This window comes from Ambystoma mexicanum, chromosome 3p, assembly GCF_040938575.1.
Source record: "Ambystoma mexicanum isolate Mex_15411 chromosome 3p, UKY_AmexF1_1, whole genome shotgun sequence".
NCBI classification, from domain to species: domain Eukaryota; kingdom Metazoa; phylum Chordata; class Amphibia; order Caudata; family Ambystomatidae; genus Ambystoma; species Ambystoma mexicanum.
This window is the reverse complement of record NC_090925.1, coordinates 986,051,676-986,074,037: the sequence shown is the minus strand read 5'-3', so window position 1 is coordinate 986,074,037 and position 22,362 is coordinate 986,051,676. Positions and strand designations below refer to the sequence as shown.

Below are 22,362 nucleotides of genomic sequence, written 5' to 3'. Positions count from 1 at the left end.
GTAGTCACCACCAGAGAGTCTGGGGTGGAGTGACCTCTGATATACAGAGGGTGTGAGGGAGAAGGACGAAAGTTTTTCTATTCTTGGGTTAACACCTCTTGTGAGGGCAGGTGTTGATAAGGAGGGAGCCAGACGTTTAATTGAATTGAGGAGAGGAATAGCTTGGCTGGCCGGTGGCTTCTCCTTGAGGATGTCCTCCACAAAGTCAGCTTCAGGGACGGCTTCATCTGTGGCAATCTTAAAGTGTTAAGCTGCTTTACGCAACATGACGTTAAACGTCAATTGATCATCCACTGTCAAGGGTTGTCTAGTGGGGGTGGTCTGTGGGAAATCCAAAGACAGGGCATCAGGATCTTGTGGATCTGGAGACTGCCATGGTTGAGGATCACCCATATCTGGATTCTCCTCCCATCCCTCTATTGGATCCTGCAAGTCCTCGGGGTTGGTGAATTGATCATCCCTGAGTGTCTGCAGGCATGTCTTCAGTTAAGACATAGTTGTATACATCCTCTTCCAGAGAGGGGTCAAAGAGCCTTGGGAATTTTGCTACAGGGTCCGAAGGGCTCATCCCGTGGTCTTCTGGGTGTGGGTTCTGAACAGGAAACACACCTGCCCCGCCTTTCCATGCAGTTTTCAAACTTCTCTCTAGTCCAACAGAAGATCTAGAATGGTCAAGAGGTGGAAAAGTGTCTTGGAAATGCTCTTCTGTCGCAAAACGTCGAGATTTTTGTCTCAACGTCGAAGACATCCCTTCTTCGCCCTCAGAGAACTCCTCCTGGGGGACCGACAGAGGTGGGACGTCCGTGTGCCTCTCTTTCGGCTTATGGGAGGGTTCCGGTACTCCCTTTAGGCCATCCTTGGATCTCGACGGATCCTTGGCCTTTTCACTAGGTCTCGAAGAATCCCTTGACTGTCGTTTGAGAATCGGCAGAAACAATCCTTGCAAAGCTGACGGCAATGTCCTCCGTAGATGGGAGGCGCGTAGTTTCAGCCTGTGATTGTGAATGGGGCCTTTTCTGCAGAGCTGGGCCTAGTCTTTGGCGACCGCCTTCTTCAGCGGAACCCGAACCCTGTCGTCGCCTGACACCTTCTTGTGATGCATCTCTATGGGACCTCTTATATTAGGGGTAGAGCCCTTTGTCTTTGATGGCCCGGTCGTTAGGCGCATATGCGGTTGCGGGGAGGACTGGCGGTCGGCGGGTGCCACCGGAGCTTCCAGGGTACCCGTTGGCACTGAAGTCTTCTTCGACTTGGCCGAAGATTGACTTGTGGGGGTTGTGCGTTTAGTGCTGTGTAATTGTTCATCTTTGTCGCCCTGGGTGTGACTTCCCCGTAGCAGTTCCCGAGCCGTGCCTAGCGGGACCGGGTAAATGATGCAGAACAAGAGCATTCTGTCGAAAGGTCAATGACCTCCGGTTCGGAGGTCTGATAGTCTCTCGCCGTCACATTCTGTGGCTGCGGCAGCAGGGAAAACTCGGCCTTGGACATCCCGTAGGCCGCCCACCGCTTGACTTTACGCTCCTTTAAAGTTTTAGGACGGAGGAGCTTACAAGCCGCGCATCCTACTTCATTGTGATCGAGCGGCAAGCAACGGTTACACAGTTTGTGCTCATTTTTCCGGGAAATTTGCCCTTCAAAGGGGGCAAAACCTAAATTGAGTCCTCTCCATAGCTGAGGATGGGTAGAGTGACGAAGAGCAAAAGGGGAAGGAAAGTGAAAGGCAGTCGCAAATTGTACAGAAACGTCTACCCCGACCCCACTCTCCCTACTGTGTAGGCCTGGCGGAAGGCCACGCGGTCAGCAGCGCCGACTGGATCACCGTCAGTTCTTAAGGTGTTCGGCGGAGATCTGGAACAGCTGCCGAAATAAGGGACGGAAAGGGTGGATCTGAATTATTTTATATAACTAGTCGACCAAAGGTCGAGGGGACAATAAGCAGTGTCTTTGACAAGCTCTGCATAAGGCCACCAGTATGCTGGGTGGAAAAACCAATCCGAGGGACCTCGACACGTGAAGGTTCTTGGGTACACTACACGTAGGGATAGTGTTACATACACGCCCATGTAGACGTCCCCTTTCGATTCTCGAAAGACTAGATGCAATACTCCGCAGTTACCACTGGATGTCAGACCATATGCACAGCATGTGATTCTAAGCAGATTAACAAACATCAGAACTCTACACTTGCACGTTGAAGGATCACGTAAACGGCTGGAGGAGTGGCTGCAGGCCAAGGCCTTTGCAGGGAGGGAACCTCTTGCCTTTAAAAGGGCGCCCTGCAGTTCCGCCCCTGCAGCCTTCGAAAGGGACGCTACCACCACCTCAATGGAAGGATCCGCCTTCATCTGGTGCACCTGGGCTTTCACGGTCAGGCTAGGCTTGGCCTGCTTGGCCTTCGTGGTCCCCCAGATACCTTGTCCGGTCTGGCCTGCTCCTTGGGGGTCGGATCAGAGAACCAGACCCCTTTGGCCTTCTCCGCTGAGGGCAGGCCGAACACCATACCCTGTTTGGTCGTCTCGGGGGCCACCTTCAGCTTGGCCGGGTGATCCGACTTCCTCATGACGATCCGAAGCATTGACTGGAGACCGATGCAGCTGGGGATGTCGAACACGCCCTGGCGGCCGAGGAGCCCGTTGCAACGGTGCTCCCAACGGTAGTGGACTCGCTTGGCCTTTTGTTGAACCCCCCGTGGGAAGGGCACCCTCAAAGGACTTAAAAGCCTGATCAATTTCCGGATCCGGGAGAGTCATGCTCCTGGGAACCACCCGGTGCATAGGCCTTGGCCTGCAGCCACTCCTTCAAAGTGTGAGTCTAGAGTGCACTGCAAAACACACAATCTTCCTCCTTATGCGTTGGGTGTAGGCAGTGCAGGCACTTTGAATGTTTGTCTTCCATGTAAAACATTCCGTAAACCGAAGTCGGAGCAAAGCTTAAAAAGGGAAGGGGAATCCTTGTCCGACATGATCCACGCAGTGTAGTCCTTGAAGAATCTTCTGGAAGCCTCCACGAAGAAACTTGACGAAATCCACCCTTGAGGGGTGCTGAAGAATAACGGGTCCACGTTAAATCGGAAAGAATCGATGGAGCGCGTTCAATTGACCGAAAAATAAGAGCAAAACTCTTCCAAAAAGCAAAAAAACGCAGTAAAAGCGCGAGAGCTAAGCACGAGGACTCGCAACACTTGAACGTGCAGTAAAATTCTGAAGATTGCTGCCAGAGGGGCTTAGAGTGCAGTCATTGGCTGGGGGCAGTATGACCAAGAGCTCAGTGATTGGTTAGGAGAGAGTTCAGAAATGAAACTGATTTTCTTTTACCAAGGATTCCCAGACAGACAGGGAATATTCATGAACATGTGAATCCATGTCAGACTCCACGCTGGAGAAATTAAAGTTACTCACCGTAGTGACTAGAGTACATAGTTCACATTCCCCTTTCCTCCAGACTTGTGGGCGTTCCCCAACATGGGGACGGTACAAGAACCTTTGGCAATGCTAAAAAAAAATACATACAAAAAAATAAACGCACTTTCAAATTTAGTTTAGCACAGGGTGCCGTTTCTGGCGTGGAAACGCTCCGCCAAGTCCCCCACCCCAGTCCCCTTTGAACACATTGGATGCAGATACCTGGCTACTCATTGTACATATTAGCCCTTGGTATACTAGCAGTGGATGGCACGTGGAACATATGGCGGAAAGGGGACTGCACTCCGGTCACTGATTACTCTTACGTCCTGTCCCCCCTTCCTCCATCCTTGTGGGTGATTCTAAACAAGAACATAGGGTGGAGCTGTGATAACGTGCCTCATATTTAGGACGAAGCAAATAGGTTCATCAGAATCACCTGACCAAACTCTGCATCCAGCCTGAGCTGGTGTCCAGTGAGTAGTGCTTACAGAAGGCAGACAGGGTGGCCGCCTTGTTGAGGACATCCCAAGAAGCAGGTCTCTGAAACGCTGTGGCCTTAGTTCTGACCGCATGGGCACAAATCCCCCTCCGGAACAGGTCTGCCCATAACCGTGTACGCCTCCGAAAAGACCTAAACCATCCAATAGGCGATGGAAGCCTTGGAAGCCTGAGTTAAAACTTGAGGACCCGCTTGAGTTCCTTGGAATGTAGTGCCCACTCTGCCTCCGACTGCAGGTTCAGGAAGAACACCAGCAGGCAGATCTCATGATTCAGATGAAATGGAGAGTAAACCTTGGGCAAGATGTTTGGGTGAATGGGCAAGATTACCTTGTTGTGAAACGTGGTGGAGGGCTTGCATATAGACAATGCCTGCAGCTCACCAACCCTGCACGCAGAGGTGAGAGCCATCAGTAGAATGTCCGGGGAGGCCATTGGATCAAAAAGCTTGTGCTGCAAAGCTGCAAGAACCACAGTGAAGTCCCAGACCGGGTGCGGCCTATGCACCGGAGGAAAAAGCTTAGGCAACCCTTAGGTGGGCCTTGACCACCGGGTTTGCCGCTGAACATGCTCTGGGCAACTTTTGTAAACCCCAATGGCTGCCAAGTAAGTGCAGCAAGTATCCACCTGGACTCCAGAGCGAGGCAAGTGTGCTGCAAAAGCCAGTAAGTCATCCAGAGGACAGGTGACGGGGTCCAGACCCTAGACACGAGCTCAATGGCAGACCCTAGTCCATTTGTGCTTATACGTGGACCGAGTCTATGCTGAATGATGGCCCAGTTGTCATCCAAAAATTGGAGCATGCTGAAGCCACACCTGACCAGGAACCAGGCCCAGCTTGGCCGGGTCTGGATGTTCCACTGCCCCGCTCTGCTGCATAAGGAAGCCCCTGCTGGAGATCTGAAGGTGGACGGCACCCTGGAAGCACAACTGCAGAAAATCCGAAAACCAGGCTCTCCAAGGCCAGTGAGGGCAATCGGGATACGGCAGCAACCCACTAAAGCCCAGAACATGCAGAGGGTCCGTTGGAGCAGAGGGGTGGGCAGGAACACAACACCTTTGGGCATGCCAACAGATCTGCCCATGAAACAAACTGGGTGCACTTGGAATTCAGAAGGGATGAGAACAAATCCAGGTCCGCAAACCCCCAATGCTGGAACTGGGGTAACAAGGAGTTTGTGTGCAACTCCCACTCGTAGGTGTTGAACCCCAAGCAGCTCATCTGGCCAGCTTCTGCACTGCTGTCCCCCAGGAGGTGGACCACTGAAATCCAAACTGTCGGGGCCCTTTCCGAGATAGATACCACCTGCATGCAGGCCCACCCTCCTGAGCACAAACAGATTGATATGCAGGAATGCTTACATCATGGACCATGCGTTGTAAATCAAGTAGCCCTCCAGAGTAGCTCTCCAGTCTGAAAAAGAGCAGTCTGTTGTCACCAACTGGGTAGGCTCCGGTGAGGTGAAGGTGGCTCCCACAGAAACATTGCCAACCTTCATCCACCAGAGAAGATCGGACATTAGGAGCGGTGCTAGTGGGATCCTGCCCAACTGAGACCACACACCACCCGCCCCATCACCTGATCTCAATTGGCCACCAGGAGGAGCCTCATCTTGGGGAGCGTGCTGTACAGTGAGCACACAGGAGGCCATTAGGTCCAGAAATTGCTGGAACCACCATGCGGAGGTGGAGTTGGCCAGAAAGTGCCCCACGGCCTTGCGGAGGGACAGGAGCCTCTCTGGTGTTGGGAACAGCCACTTAGCGGTAGTATTCCAACGCACCACTAGGAAGACCAGTTCGAGATGGGCACAATCGACTTCCTCTGGTTGAGGGAGAACCCCAGCTGATAAAGGATATCTGCTAATCTCTGGCAGAAGTGCAACACTGCCTCGGGTGACCCCACCCTCACCAGCCAGTCCAAATAAGGGTACAGATGGCCCTCCAAGCAGAGAAGGCCCCGCCACTGAGTTAATCAACTTCGTGAAGACACGAAGGTCTGAAGGGCAGCACCTTGAACTGAAAGACAATTGTGAATGGCATAAACCTCCAATGCAATTGGTATATGGGTACAGGCAGGTATGCATCCTTTAGGTCCAGGTAACACATCCAGTCCCCAGCAATTAGACTCCGCTATGTTCGCAGAAGTCATCTTGAAGCTTTCCAGTGGTAAAGACAGATTTAGACACGACAGGTCCAGGACAACCCTCAGGCCAGCCTGGTTGTTCTTGGGTACTGCAAAAATCCCAGAATAGTACCCGGAGCCCCTGTCTGAAGGAGGAACCACTTCAATTGCCTGCATCTCCAAGAGCGAAAGGACCTCCTGTAAAAGAGGAACCCGATCGGATGAAGGAGTATGGTAGAGGGAAAGGACGAGGAAGACTGAAGCCTATGGAGGCTATATATAGGATCCATGGGTTGTCGAAAAGAAGTTGCCATGTGTCCTGAAGTCGAACGGCCCCCACACAGACAAGCTGTGTTCCCAAACCTTGACGTCACTGCTTCTGGGAGCGGTTCAACACATGCAAAGTCCTCTGCTGCTTCCTCCTTTTGTCGCTGGGCAACCTGCCAGGCCTCTGTACCAGGGTACGACCCCCCACCTTGCAGCAGGAAAAAGCACAGGTTTGAAATCAGAGTATGGCCAAGGACTTGGCAGTTTGAATGGAGGTTTTGTCAACTCGGCATCGGTTGACGAATGAAAAAGGTCCACACCCTCGAAGGGCAGATGTAGGATTCGCTCCTGAACGTCAGATGAAAACTTTGTGGTGTGCATCCACGCCGTCATCCTCCTCAACACCAAGACACAGTGCTTTGCTGGCTGTGTCGATGTGGGATACCGAAGACTCCATTAAGTCCTGTGCATCTGACAGACCAGACTTGCTTGTCCGAAGGGTTAGCCGCAGCCCAGAGGGCGTCTGCGCTGGCTTGCCACAGATGCAGTCCTGAGAGGGAATAACAGTGCTTGCCCAAAGGCTCAAGGACCTGGTCTTCCTTGGAAAGGCAACTGGAGGAAGACTATGGTTTAGAATCTAACAAGGCCGCAGCCACCACTGAACAATGCAGCTGCGCGTGGGACGCCAGGAGGATTGGCTCTCCCGTCTGTCAGCCTGAAATTGCTGTCCAGCTTCTTGTTCATCTGGGTGTTTGCCCTGGGCTTCCCCCAGACCTTTCTCGCCACCTGCAGGACACCTTCTGGAGAGGGATGCCAGACCGGATTGTGGAGCGCTTGCCCAACACCTCCGACTCCCGGAGGGGGCTTCCTCAGGCAGTGACCCCCCCTCCCCCCCAGGAACTACGCCAGGCCCTGAATGCGGTCATGAATCGCCTTTACGGTTGCCTAAAGCTCATCATCCTGGGCATCCTTGTCATAGTCCGTGAAACCCCCCACCCCCCTTTTCTGACCGAGGGTACACCAGGCCCTGGGACACAGGTGCAGGTGGGGTCCACCAGTCCGAAGACGGGTCCACTGGCTATTGAGGAGGGAGCCCTGGTGGGACAGGAGGTGGAGGGGAACAACAACTGGTAGGGTCTGGACCAGGCAAGGAACCAGCAGTTCTGGAGGAACAGGAGTACCATGCAGATGAGGCCAGTGAGGAGCCACCTGCTGGATGAACTTCACTATATCCTTCAGGAGCCCCTTCATCCGAGGGGAAGCATGAGGAATGGGAAGCGCTCGAAGAAGCGGTCCCGTCAAGCCTTTATAACTTTTTCCAGAACAGGACTGCGAGACTTGTCCTTGGTCTCAAGCCCAGGGATGGTATCTCTTCAGCTCTGAAATCTTCACTGGCTCCCCCTGTAGCTGCAAGGATCAAGTTCAAGACAATCGTTCACAAGGCTTTCTGGTGCCTGGGGCCGCACTACCTCCAACTTTCTCTTACTAAATCTTCCTCATCAAGCTCTCCGCTCCTACACCTCCAAATACGAGGGTCAAACGCTTAACCAAGCAGAGAATTGGGGGTGTCCGGGGGGGGGGGGGGGGGACGGGTCCACGCCTCTCCTCGGCTGGGGCCTTCCTCTGGAACAACCTCCCAACCTCTATCAAACTTGAGCAGAACCACCTCTGGTTTCACAAGCTACTCAAGAACTTCCATTTCGCTTGCTCTCTTCCTCTCTCCTGCTGATGTCCCCGGCTGCTCTGCACACTGGTCACCTGGCTACCCTCTGTACTCTGGCCCAGGCTCCTGCATGTCCAGTTTTCTCTTGCACTTAAGGGTCTGTACCTGCAACCCTACAGTCCCTTCTCTGCACTTATGAGCCACCCGCCCCTTCCCCTGCCACTTCACCTTCCCCGCACGTGTGATCTGAATGACAAGGCCTAGTAAGATGGTTTTGTCCTCCCTTTGTTTCCCCCTTCTGGTCTTGTTGCGGCTAGAAACACTTGTGTACAGGCGCGTTACAAACGTCACCATATCAATCCTCTCCTGGATCGATCTCATGTTGTACATCAGAAATCTTTTTGTAACAAGTTTTGATATTAGTTGAATAGGACCTGCAATCATTGCTGAGCAATGTGTTTTAAAAGAAGGGCTCTGAGTTAACAGTCCCTCAGGCGGTGAACTCCCAAACCTGCAATAGACTTTTTAAAGGGGTTCTCCTAAAGAAATCCCATAGACCTAGACGGGTCTCCATGATTCCCAACCACCTCTCCCTCTGGAGCAGGTTGGGTCTCTGGTATCTTAGTTGGAGAGGTTGTGGCAAAGCATTGTACATGCTTCCACTTAGATCCATGTTTACTTTGGTTAGAGGTCTCCCTCCTAACACTCGGATATAATATTGGTCTCCAGTAAGAAAATCCAACAGTCTCAAGGGTTTTCCACCAGCTTTGAGAACTACAAGTTCTCAAAGGCCTGGAGAGGTTTCAGATTTCCCTATCCACCTCATCCTCAGAAGCAGTGTGGGTCAAAGGTTTTATATTTGGAACTGAAATGGTAGAGCAAGGTTTAGGCTCCCATGTCCATAGAATTCCAGTTTTTGATTTGCCTTTGTTACAGGTTGCCCTACTAACACGAGGACTTACAGTGGATCCTCTGTAGAGGATTCCACAGAGTTGGAGTGGTTGCTGAAAACAGAGACCTTAGCCCTTTCAGAACACCCATCCATCTCTCCTGTAGGAGTAGTTGGAATCATAGGCTTTTTATTAGAAGGCCTAGTAAGAGCTAGGTTTAGACTTGTAACTTTTTGGTTTTCACTTTCAGGCCTGGAAGTTTCCTTCTGGGCACTCTGAGCTAAAGGAGAACTTAATTCCTACTTTGGCGTCAAGGATACTCCTTGCCCCTTAGGTTTGTGAAAAACATCCAAGTTCTGGACATTCATCAGGGTCACCTCCACTGTATGTGGGTTTTGAGGAGAAACCAGATTTTGGACTTTATGAACCACCTGCACCACATGTGGATTTTCAGGAGGATCAGCCACTTCACCTTTAACTGAAGGTTCCTTTATTCTAAAGGACATACACCACACTGAAAGTAACACTAAAGTTCTCATCAGCCCTAGGAATTGCCCCCACAGCATGTGGTCTAGAGTCCAGGTTTTGAGATTCAAGAAATACCTCCCCTCTCAGTGGTTTCAGAAGGACTTGCTACCTCAGCTGAGTCACATCAGTGACTGGAACAGTGGCTTACACCATGTTACTGGTTTGATAAAAACACTTAAGCTGTTATCAAGAGATGAACCATCTCCATAGGATGTGGGTTTTCAAGAAGATCAGTCACCCTAGCAGCAGCTGAAGGTGGGGGGTCCCAGGTGTGACCTCTAGCTTTGTGGGCCTAGGTGCTTGGTCCCCATTTGAACTATGGGTTGTCCACCTATGTTTTAACTGAGGCCTCCTAACATGAAAATCTTACCAAACATGCAGTGATTTGTACTTCCTTTTGAATGTTTGAAGTGTGCCTTAGTGTAGTAATGTAATGAAGGAGTTTCTGCTCGGTGTTGGCCTTTTACGATTTCTGCAGTGTCAGCTTTACCACAGTGACTACTTTCTCCTTAATGCGATCTACTTAAAATCGAGTGGTTTGGTTTTTGATATATTTTATTTATATCACGCACGTACACAGGTGTTTCAGAGCGCGACCAGGCAAAGGGAGGGGAACAGGGGAGAAAAACAAAGATCTTACTAGGCCCAGTGACATTGAGAACGTACAAGTGCATGGCGAAGGGAAAAGGGGGACGTGCATTGAAATTGGAACGTGCAGAGCATCGGAGAGAACAAGAGTTTAATTAAGGTTATGAAAACCTTGCTAACCCTAAGTTGGCTTTTCCAAGAACTACCACAGGTAGTGACCATCAAAAGCCCACATTGGGCAAAAAGTAGGCATTTAACCCATCCCTGTATCCCCAACTCCCCTGCCCAAATGCATATAATCGAGTGGCGGAAAAAAGGGCGTGAAACTAGGTGCTGCCATGGATCATATTACTGAGGCACTGTTACCAATGCATAATGTAACATTTAGTAAAAAGTTTGTATTACTCCAGGTCAACTGCAGAGACTTTAGATGTTTATCTGAAGCAGATTCCCAAGCAGCAAAAAAAGATAAACTCTACAACATATCCATACTCACCATTTCCATTTTTCTTCCTCCTCTTTCTTCGGTTTCTTTTTCTTCATATCACCAGCTTGCCCAGGCTCATCTTTTGTTTTATTTTTATTCTTGTTCTTAACCTTTTTTTTAGGCTTTATATCTGGCTTGAAATCCTGACCAGGCAAAAACACAAAAATAATTTACATCACTTGTCCGATTCTCCTAGAAGCAAACTACCGAGGACAGCAACTCGCATCTCTAACACACACACCAGATGAATAGATTCATGTAGTAATTGTAAAAAAAGTAAATGCAGGACAAGATTAAGTAAATTTGCCAAAATGCAAAAAACAGATTTGCTCAGCTATTGTGCGACGTATGCAATTTAAAGCCTTTACATTGTGAAACTGCTTCGACAAGAAGTCATATGTTGGGTCGCTTAGAGGAAGGAGCAGTTCCACTAATTGGAGCTTTACAGATTACAATGGTTAAAATACCAGTCGGGGAGAAAAGCTAGCGCCGTTTAGGGGATGTGGTTATGATAAACACTACATATTCTTTGTCCCATTCATCAAATATCAAAGAATCTTTAGCCATCCTGCATAACAGCCACTTGGGTAATAAGTTTAAAGCCCTTTTGGAGGCATGTTATCTGTGTTTTTACTGTGATTTCCAATCAGTTTTCTTCTCTGGACTGCTCCTAGGAGTGCAGTGTCTTTCTGGTACAGTCCTTTGTTTCTGGTCTTTTTTCTTTCCATTTAAGCACTGCTTCTAGGGCGGCCAGGTGAAGGCCAGGGTAACAGCAAACTCCCTCCCTTTTTGTCTGTTCTCCTGGCACCCGAGCAAGATCCAATGGCTCCGACCAGAAGCTACATCCAGGTAACTGACGCCATAGTGTGAATCTCGCCACAGTTGTATTTTGCCACCCCTGCATTTCATTTCCCAGAGTTCTCAATCTGGGTTTGCTACTTAATCTCGCCACTGCCACACTTCCAGCTTGCGTCCCGGAATCTTACCGACATAAGTCTGCCATGCTTGATCTTATCTGGGATATTTTGCCACAAATTTCACCTCTTGGAGGCACTGCAGGGTCTGGGTATCTGCAGTCACACGTCCAGAACCAGGTAAAGCTGCCTTGACCACATTCCTCCACCCCGTAAAAACCCCAAATAAGTAACTCCCATGTTAGCACCTCCACACTCAACCTTTCACTATAGCCAACTGCTCCCAAATTAAAGGTTTCAATTGGTGCACCAGAAAGGCCCCTATTCAACCAGTCACCAGCCTTGAATGTCGCCACCCCCTCCCAATCCAGCACTGAAGCAACTACCCGCCCCCCTCCCACCAAGACAACCCGCCCATAACACCTCAATCATCCACCTTCCCTCACAGAGATTGCCTTTCCAGTTCACCCTCTCCCACCAGGCCCACCCCACTTTTGACCACTCCACCTCCACTCCTACTAGATTCACTTGTCCACCAGCACTGCAACACCCTTCAGGTCCCTGCTTTGCAATTATTGCATCCACCCCCCACTCAGCGGACCCTCTAACTCTTACTCACCCACTCCCAGCTCCCTCAAAATAGATACATCGCTGCCTACCCAATACCCATCAAGCAGACCCCCCCTACCTACTGCCAAGATGACATGCATTACTTACCATTAAAGCATTTCTGACGATTGTATCTGCTTAGATTCACCTGCTGTGCATATAGTCCGACATCCAGTGGTCACCACAGTGTATTGCATCTTGTCTTTCGAGAATCGAAAGGGGACGTCGACATGGGCATGCCTGTAACACTACCTCTACCTGACGTGTAGTGTACTCAAAATCCTTCATGCGTCGAGGTCCCTCTGATTGTATTTTTCTGCCGTGAGGGAGCCTAGGACCATCGTGAGTGAGTACAGAAAATAGAGAAAGTAATAAGAAGTCTATGTTCCTTCCATCCGAGCAGGGAGGAAGGGTGGTCGCAGGTGAATCTAAGCACACAATGATCAGAAATGCTTTTACGGTAAGTAATGCATGTCTTCCGATGCGCGTTTATCTGCTTAGAATAACATGCTGTGCATAGACTAGCGAGCAGTACCTGGTGTTGGAGGTGGGTTGTGAGAATAAACAATAGTGAAAAGTTGTCTTAGTACTGCTTGTCCCACCTGGGAATCAGCCCAAGAATGTGTCTAGGCAATGGTGTTTTGTAAAGTTGTGTACAGAACTCCAGGCTGCCGCTTTGCAAATAGACTCCAGGGGAACATTTGGAATGAAAGCTATGGAAGCCCCAGTGCCTCGAGTAAAATGCGCTCTAGGCTTCAAGGGCAGTTCTCTTAGCAAGAGTGAAACATGCATTTGACAATCCACCTTGAGATTGCAGATTTAGAAACAGGATCCCATTCTCTACCAGCTGCCACTGAAAGGAAAAACTGGTTGGTCTTTTAGTGGTTTAGTTCTGTCGAGGTAAAACAGGACTGCTCTATGCACATATAATTTGTGTAGGCTTCTTTCTGCCATGTTAGGATTCTGGAAGAAAGTAGGCAGTTCAATTGATTGGTTCACATGGAATGGAGATAAATTTAGGCGCAAATCGAGGGTGAGTGTGCAGAACCACTGTCTCGGTGAACAGTAACGAAGGGGTCTAGTACTGAAAGGGCCTGTAGTTCACTAACCCTTCTTATAGAAGTGATAGCCACTAGGAAGGCTGTCTTATAGGTAAGGTCTTTTAGACTGGCCTTGTGCATAGGCTCAAAGGGGGATCCCAGGAGTCTAGTTAGAAACACATTTAAGTCCCATCTAGAAATGGGGTGGGGATCAATCCTTTTAACCCCTTCCATGAAAGCCTTAATAACTGGTATTTTTCACCACAACACCACCTGCTGTGACCTAGTGTAGGCTGAGAGAGCAGCTAAGTTAAGTTAACCTTCAGGGAATTAAAAACCAGTCCTGAATCCACTAAGTGGGTCAGGTACAATACAATGTGAGTAGGAGAGCAGTCAATGGGAGCGACGTCCTTGGTATTAAACCAGATAGCAAAGTGTTTCCATTTACTGGAATAGCAGTATCGGGTGTTGGGTTTTCTTGATTCCCTGAGTATGTCCATACATCTGAGGGCGTTGAAGGTGTCCAAACTAGGACCGCAGGAGCCAGGCCACTAAGTTCAGAGTTTGCGTGCATGGGTGAAGGGTCTTCCATTTGTCCTGAGACAACATGTTGCACGGGCAAGGGAGTTTCACTGGGGGAGATCGCGACATCTCCATCAAATCAAACCGGAATACAGATAGGATCCACAGGTTGCTGAAAAGACACTTCCAGGATTCCTAGAACAGAGCCAAATGGCCCCCCCCCACAGGCAAGCCGTTTTCCCTCTTGACATCAAAAGCAGAGGCAGAGGAAGGGGAGCAGAAAAACAAGCACATCTTCTGCCGCTTCCTCCTGTTGTCGCTAGGCGACCCATCAGGCCTCCATGTACCACAGTACCGGAAACCCTTGAAGCTGGAGAAGGGACTGGGCTTGAAATCGGTTCTGCCCTGGGACCGAGGAAAGGATTTCCGACCTGGTTTTGGCAAGATGGCCAAGGACTTTGTGGTTTGAGTGGAGGTTCTTTTTTGTTAACTCGTCATCGGTTGACGAGGAGGGGGGGGGGGGGAGAAGGTCTTCACCCTCGAAGAGCAGAGCCAGGATCCGCTCCTGCACATCAGAGGAAAACTTAGTGGTGTACATCCACACCGTCCTCATCTCGACACCAAGGCACAGCCCTCTGCTGGCTCTATGTGAGAGACCGAAGACTGCATGACGTCCTGCGCAATGGCCTGGGCATCTGCCCGCCTAGCCTTGAAGGACGCTTGCTTGTCCAAAGGGATGTCAGGCAGAAATTTCCTGAGCTGCCCCACAGCTTCTGGTTAGCCACAGAGGGCGTCTGCGCTGGCTTGCTGCATATGCAGTCCTGAAATGGAATAACAGCACTTGCCCAAAGACGTCAGGACCTTAACCAGAGGTGGCTCCCGTGCAGGAAGACAATGATGGTTTTGGATATTATGAGGCCGCAGCCACAACTGAAGGATGCAGCTGCGAGGCCAGGAGGATTGGCTCCCTGTCCGTCAGCCTGACCCTTCTGTCCAGCTTCTTGTTCATCTGGGTGTTGGCCCAAAGCCTCTCCCAGACGTTTCGCCACCTGCAGGACATCCTTCTGACGAGGGATGCCAGACCCGATCCTGGTGCCCTTACCCAACACCTCTACTAGCACTCCTGACTCCGGGGGGGGCTTCCTCGGGCAGAGGGACCACCAAGAACTCCACCAGGCCCTGAAGGCTGTCATCAAAGCCTTAACGGAGGCAGAGCGTTTATCGTCCTGGGCGTCCTCATTGTCCCCCCAACCACGCCCCCTTTTCACAAACCAATAGCAGTCCAGGCTCTGGGACACAGGTCCCAACGGGGTCCAGCGCCAAATACAGGTCCAACGGCTGTTGAGGGGGGAGGTATTGGTGGCACAGGAGTTGGAGGTGTCTGAATAACTAGTAGGGCCTGGACTGGGGAGGGACTGGCACTGGAACCAGCAGTGCTTGAGGAACGGGAGGATTACCAAGAGGAGGCGCCACCTGCAGGAGGTCCTTCACTATATTCTTCAGGAGCCCCCATCAGAGGGGGAACGCATGAGGAAGCGCTGGAAGAAGTGGTCCTCGCAAGCCACCTGGTGTCTAGGGACCAGGCCCTCCGATGAGCTGGGCCTCCACTCCTGGTCAAAGCATGCAGGCGCCTGTGGCGTGTAGCTGTAAGGTTGTGATGGGTAGATTCATCCCTGTAGGGACCAGATGCCTGTACCCAACGATCCGCTGGGATCATCTTGCAAAGTCCATTCGACGGGTGAAAGCACTGGCGGGCCCAGAGTTGGATGCAAGATGGCCAACTGCCTGGCAGGCTCCGCCACGTGCTTGTCAACAAGTTTTGCACCACGCACTGGGTGGGAGGGTGCGAAGGCCCGGAGTCCCAAGAGGCTTCGGAGACAGGAGGATACAGCTTGGGTCTTCAACTCCAAGCAGAAGCAGCGACCTCCGATAACTCTGGTAGGTGCAGGGCCCTCGGCCGGTAGTTCCAACGCCCAGACTAACGACCTTGGAGCCATCTCCGGGAGGCTGGACGCCCTCTGCACCTGTGCCGGTAGTCATGCTAATTCGTGCCGATGACAGACTCTTGGAGGTGGCACTCAACGATCCCTTGGGGTTGAAGAGGGCTAACTTGAACGCTCTTCTGCGGACTGCCCGGTAGGGGCCCCGGCCCTCCGCTTGGGAGCCGGTAGCCTTAGAGGCCTCTGGCCTGCCAGAACCTAAATCTGAGGAACCCCGGGAAGGAGACGCCACACTGTGGAGCTATGCTGAACAGAGGGTCTTCCTGGTCTTGACGAGAGGTCCTGGAGATAAAGTCTTTAAGGTGGGACGGAGGAGGTGTGTGGAAGATATCCCTACACCGCAACAGAGTCTTCAATGCCCTCTGACCGAGAGCACTGCAATGCCGAACTTGAGTCCCATCGGTAGTCAGGCCCCAAACACTCAAGGCAGAGTGAATGGGGGTCTCAGGCCGGGAACAAGCGATCGCATGAGGCACATCTCGTGCACCGAGGGAGGCGAGGCACTAAAGGGAAGTAAGATTGAAGAAACAAAATCGGGAGCAAGCCGAAAACTAAAAGTCTCTGCCAGGTCCGACACCGTCCACGTGGAAAAAGGGGCGAGGCGGGGCGTTCCCATGCAATACTAAAATTAAAGGGGAAGCTCAATTTCACTGCCAAAGGTTACAGTACTGTCCCCATGTTGGGGGTTACGCCCACACGGATGGAGGAAAGGGAACATGATGTAATGAGTATATCAAGCCGTATACGGCAATTGTGAAAAGCAATGAGATTATGGGCAGGCCCGGCGCGTGACCCTGACCAACATGAAGGATTCCAATGGTTTATCAAATAGGCTGATGCGGTTGCACGCTCCTGCATATAGGAGCTTCACATGCCAGAAGGGGCCCCTTTCTCCAGAAAGGTGAAGCCTCAGGCAATCGAACCAAACGCAATTTCTGCATCTAAAAGCGCTCTGCACTTAGATCCGAGGATCTATATGCAAAGGTATAGCAAATGGCAAACGCAGATTTAGAGAAGTGGACCTTCCTGGCATCAAGCCAGAGTGATCCGGAGGAATAACTACAATTAAATGGGGGAGCAGTCTATCAGCTACACTTTTCTATCTAAATTTAACAACGAAATAGGTCTGGATAAGGCACGATGAAGTGGGTCCTTAACAGGCTTTAGAATCATGGACTACTGCCACACGCAACGTAGTGGGAAGCAGACCAGACTGCAATGCTTCCTGCCACATTTGTAGCATGTGGCCCACAACACTGGGGCCAAATTCCTTCTAGAAGCGGACCATAAATGCCATAAGTGCCCAGTGCCTTAAGGGAAGGAAATTATTTCACCGCCTCCAGAATATTCTCACCAGTAATAGGAGCAGCTAGTGCTTCTGAAACACTCGTCAACCCTAGGTAGTGTAGAAGCACTAAGATAGCTAGACAACGAAGCCATGTCACAAAAGAAAAAAGTCCAGTCACTCAGATCTAGTGCTCCAAAATAGTTGGGTTGTTTAATTTCTCTAGTTGACAGTGTTTCTACAAAATATTTTAATCCTTGCTTTGCAATATCGTTCCCTCGACACGTGTTTCCCCACAGTTTGAGTTTCCTCAGGAGGGTTAAATTCTTCAATGACAATTTCTGTAAGTTTAGAGTATTTTCTGCATGTGAATGTGTTCCTGTTAAGACATGTGATGTTATCACTAAGTTGTCTCTTAGGGTCCCCCCCTCTCGGTTGGCGTTGCCCAGTCCACAATCAATTCTGAAGTCAATTTCACTGTTCCTTTCGGTGGCAGTGTTTATCCTGTGTGGATAGGACCGGTTGAGGCACCACTAAAACCGTGGGGAAACATGTCGAGGGAACGATATTGCAAAGCAATGATGAATATTTTGTAGAAACAATGTCAACCAAAGAAATTAAACAACCAAACCATTTGAGCGCTAGATTTGAGTGACTTCACTTTTTTCTTTAGTTACAACTATTTGATGCATTCAGCAGTCCAAATGCAACTGGCCACTCCTATTGCACCGCCAACATATTTCCAACTAAAGTTTGAATCCTAAATAGAACATCTCTTACTATCCACCATTTCACCATCAGCGGTTTAAGATTGCATATATTATCCAAGCAAAGCCATGTCAGCCTGTTCGTGAGACGCATAAAGTTGCTCATAGTGCACACAGGTTTCGAAGCTCTGATCAGGGTCTCGCATCACCCATCATTAGTTTGCACTTCAGTAATAAAATGATGTCTGGGCCTCCCTTCTCTATATTGCCTAACCAGCATAGGTGCTGCTAAATAAGTCCCTTCACAATCAGCCTCAGTGCAAAACCGGTCCAGTGCTGACCTTATTTCTAACTAGTGTATACCTGCACTGTCAGTGTCTCTCCACCCCCGTGCTTAAGGTGTTTCAACGCAGCCTCAAAATTGTCTAAAAAAGTATGCAAAATTTTAGCACAATGCAGCAGCCCCAAGGTGCACTTTAAAGATCCCCCAAAGGGTTGCTCTAGGACACAGATCCTCCCACCTTCCATAAACACTTTTTTTAAAAAAAAGGTACATCCACCATCTCACTACAAAAGACGTCGCACAGGGCCAAAGCCTTTGAAGCACAAGAATGGTTGCACGACCAGACAATGTTCCAAATCAATCGACCACCTGATTGGGGAATTGTGGGCCGGGAGTGTTCCAAGGAGGAGCACAGTCTCCCTGGTCATAAGCACCATAGTCAGTCCTGCCAACACAATCAATTCAGGATGACATGTACTGACCAGTAGTAGGAAAACCTTAGATTCAGGATGCAAGGTACGCCACAATCTAACAGTCCCAGGTCATCCATACATTTTAAAACCCTGCGGGCTGCTTGAAAGGCTTAGGGCCACTGGTAAAACCATCTCTGGAGTTAAAGAATTCTATTGAAATTCCCTGCCCAAATAAGATTGTCATGAGCAAATTTGCAGCTTATGTAAAAGTGCTACATAAAAATCTGGGTCATCAATGTCGGGCCACATATTGATAGTCGTAATGGGTTCATGAGCTAAAATGGCTCAAACCAATACAAATCTACCCGCTGGATCTAACTCATTCCAGTAGGCAGAATCGCAGGGGCTTCTGGATTAAAGTAATCACCCCCGGAAGCAAGTAGAGAATTAGGTGTATAATCTATCAGCTCCCTAAGCATTTGCCATCTTCCCTATTCATCATACCAACCAAGTGGGTCTCTTGAAGTAAATTCATTTTAGCCACTTGCCTTTCCCAATAATGCACCACCTTGCATGGGTTAATTCAACCCTTGCACATTCCAAAATATTATACCACCGGCCTCCATATGCAAATCTCAAAAATGATACATGAAAGAAGTTACTTAGCAACTTGCTAACGTTCTTTCGACTGGATGTTCCTCCAACGTATTCCATATTTTTAACATATTCCACATCTTTAACATGCAATGTCCAGAGCTGTGTACATCGAAAACTTTATCGGCAGAGGGCGTCCTGCGTCGATGGGCCTCGAAGGCATCTGTCGATTGCGACGTCACCAGAGGTTATAAATAAGACGCACAGCGCCCGTCGCCTCAGTTTATATTTTTTCCTCCATAACGTGTGACATGCACATATCAAATGCCTGCTTCACTGCACATAGCCTTGAGGGAACGTAACCTGCAATAGCATAGGAAATTCTCCAGAGGTGCAGGCTGGGAGGGCAATGTGGAATACATTGGAGGAACATCCAGTCAAAAGAATGTTACCAGTTGGTAAGTAACTTGTTCAATTGGAATGTCTCAAACATATTCCACATCCTTGACAGACTCACAAAGCAGTACCAGAAAATGGAGGGAAAAGAATTTAGCATACCCAATCAGATAGCGGAATAAAGAACCGCCTTACCAAAGGCCATATCTTGACCATGGAGCGTATCGAGAGTAATGTTTGACAAAGGTGTGGATAGAAGCCCATGTGGCTGCGTCACAAATATTCCTACTAGGAACTAACCGCTGCAGGGCTGTGGAAGTAGCCATGCCCCTAGTGGAATGAGCACGCAACCCTTCAGGAGGGTCCTTGCCAGAGAATCAGTAATATTCTGTAATGGTGAGGATAATCCATGGACAAGGTCTGTATGGTAACAGCATGGCCCAAACGGTGTCCGGCATACCTCACAAAGAGTTGATCGTCCACTCTGGCACTGGACATCCTAGAAATATAAACGCTCAGCTCTCCTAGAGTCCAACCAATGGAGTCGGTCCTCTTACTCGCTTTCTGGCTTAGATGAAATTCCAATACTTCCTTAGGTAGAAAGGAAGGACGTACCCTCAGTACAACCCTATCCTTGTGGAACACAGTAAAGGGCGGCTTAGATGAAAGTGCCTGCAAAAGTAACCACAACCAAGAACACAGTCTTGAAAAACAGTCTCAAAGGACAAGAGTGCAAAGGTTCAAATGGAGCACCCATCAGGAATTTCAAGACCAAATTCAAATCCCAAACCCCACTGGAACGGGGACGGCAGGAACACATTAGTGAGACCTTTAAGAAATTGGGAAATCAAAGAAATTTTTAAATAAGAACATTCTTCAGACGAGCGCTTGAGGATAGACAGCGCCGCCAGGTAACCCTTCATGGTACCTACTTGAAGGCCCCTGTGGGCCAAAGAAAGCAAGAAAGAACCATGGGAATGGAACACTGAAAAAGGATCAACATTTTGTCCTCTGCACCAGTCGCAAAACTTATGCCAACGGTACAGAGATTTTGTTACTGGCCGCCTCTTCCCTTGAGCAGAATCTCTCGCACTTCCGGTTGGCACTCGTCGCAAAGAGATCCACTTGTGGGGTTCCCCAAAGGGCAAAGATATCCAAAAGGACTTCCTGAGCCAACTCCCACGTGAGAGACTGCTCTGCCTGCTCAGTGTCCGTCGCTGCATCCTCCTCTAGGGCCAGATGAACTGCAGAGAGATATTCCCCGCTGGATCGCCTCTCTGCACATCTGGAGTGACCATATCCCTTTTTTGTTGAGGTAATGCATGGCCACTGTATTGTCCATCATTATCAAGCCAGACCCCCCCCCATCTCCCCCCCCCGATCTCCCACCCCCCCCCCTCGCACAGACGGCAGATAAGCCTTCAGGGCCAGGCTGATGGCCCTCAGCTTTAACAGGTTGATTTGGAGTTTGGACTCCGACAGAGACCAACGACTGCTGGCAGTAAAATCTTCGGCATGCGCTCCCCCATCCTGTGAGGAAAGCATCCGTTACAACTGACCTCCGGCCACGGTTGCCAAAAGAAAAAGTTACTTCTTATCTTGTAACTTTCTTTTGATGGGATGTTCCTACGACATATTCCTTAGCTTCGATAGATCATCTCCCAGCTTGCTGGCCTCGGAATTTTTTTTTCTGTAGAGGGCGCTGCGTGTCGACGTTCCTCGTGTCGACGTTCCTCGAGCCGATGTCCCTCGGCGGCCTCTGTATCGGCGCCGACGTCATCACGCGTATAAATACTCGTGCAGCGTCCGTTGATTAGTTCCGTTTTGACGCTAACAGTTTCACATGAATTGGTTATTGACCTTGAAGGAGCGTAAGCTGCAACCACAAGGGAAGTATTACTGCGGGGATGGATGGGAGGGGCGATAAGGAATACGTCGGAGGAACATCCCATCGAAAGAACGTTACAAGGCAAGTAGTAACTTGTTCTTCGAAGGGATTGTGTCCTCCGACGTATTCCTCATCTTTGATAGACTCCCATAGCAGTGGTGTGCAATTGGAGGTGGGTGTAAAACGCCAGGTTTCCTTTTAGGAATGAACCGAATGTAATACGGCTTTGCCAAACCTAGTCTCTTGACTAGAGGAATCCAGGTTATAAAATCTTGTGACGGTATGTGCGGACGACCATGTGGCAGCCGCACGTATGTCTGGAACCGGCACCCGTCTTTGGAGGGCCGAGGAGGCTGTGGTATTACCCCTGGTTGAATGAGCCCTAAGATTTTGATGTTAATGTTAAAGGTCATTTGTACCGCGCACTATCACCACCGGAGTGGTCCCCTGGCGCTCTGAAAGAGGGAGGGAGGGGTGGGTTAGTGGGTGGAGGCTGGAAAAGTGCAAGATTGCAGTGATGTGCTGTTGGCAGCCTCAGCCCGGTGCTTCCGTCGGCTGGGCCTGGGGTGTATGCGGCCGGTAGTCGTGTGCTGATGTGCGAGTCTGTGTGTGTTTTGTTGTTGCAGTGTAGTGAAGTTCGTGCGGTTTGCTGCGCTAGAGGTTTGTGGTTGTGTTTGGTTTGGAGTTTGAGAGGTGTATGCAGAGAAGGAAATTGTTAGTGGTATTGGTTAGTTTGTATCTCTATCCTGGACTGAACCGGTTGGGCTCGTGTAATCTTACACGACTGGATGCTTGTACACCCTGATCCTCAGGAGGTACGTGCCAGTTTTTGCATTCGAGGCCCTTTGAGGATTTAGCTGTCCCCTCCGCCCGCTCCCTTAACCTTGCATACTCCTCACCCCTTCCACATGACTAGCGCAGCTGCTAGTGTCCATACTTCCGATTGTGTGGTGATTGGTGGTATCTTGTCCGTTCCACAGCCCCGTGGTACCTAGTTGTGGCTGTACGGGCGGTGGGGGATCGTAAGGGTTGGCTGGAGTTGTTGCCTCCGTCTCCCTGGGTCTCGCGGGTGGACCCCTGTGTCCAGCGTCAGCCCTACTGGTGCTCAGGGTACTTCTGTCGGTTCTAGGGGTTTGTCAATGTCCTTTTTTGATGAGTCGTTTGTCTTATTGTTATTTCGGTTTTAGTCTCTGGTGTTGAAGAGGTAGGTTTTTAGTAATTTTCTAAATTTAAGGTGATCTTTGGTGTTCCTTATAACTTTTGG

At 49.9% G+C, this 22,362-nt stretch overlaps 1 protein-coding gene across 1 annotated transcript in view; it reads right to left on the bottom strand.

The window, feature by feature from the left end:
* The window catches only part of TOP1 (DNA topoisomerase I), a 690,967-nt gene that overhangs the window by 409,920 nt on the left and 258,685 nt on the right, over positions 1-22,362 (bottom strand). The window contains exon 8 of the mRNA XM_069652271.1: positions 10,457-10,590. Within this exon, the coding sequence (XP_069508372.1) occupies positions 10,457-10,590 (134 nt within the window). The remainder of the gene's footprint in view (positions 1-10,456; positions 10,591-22,362) is intronic.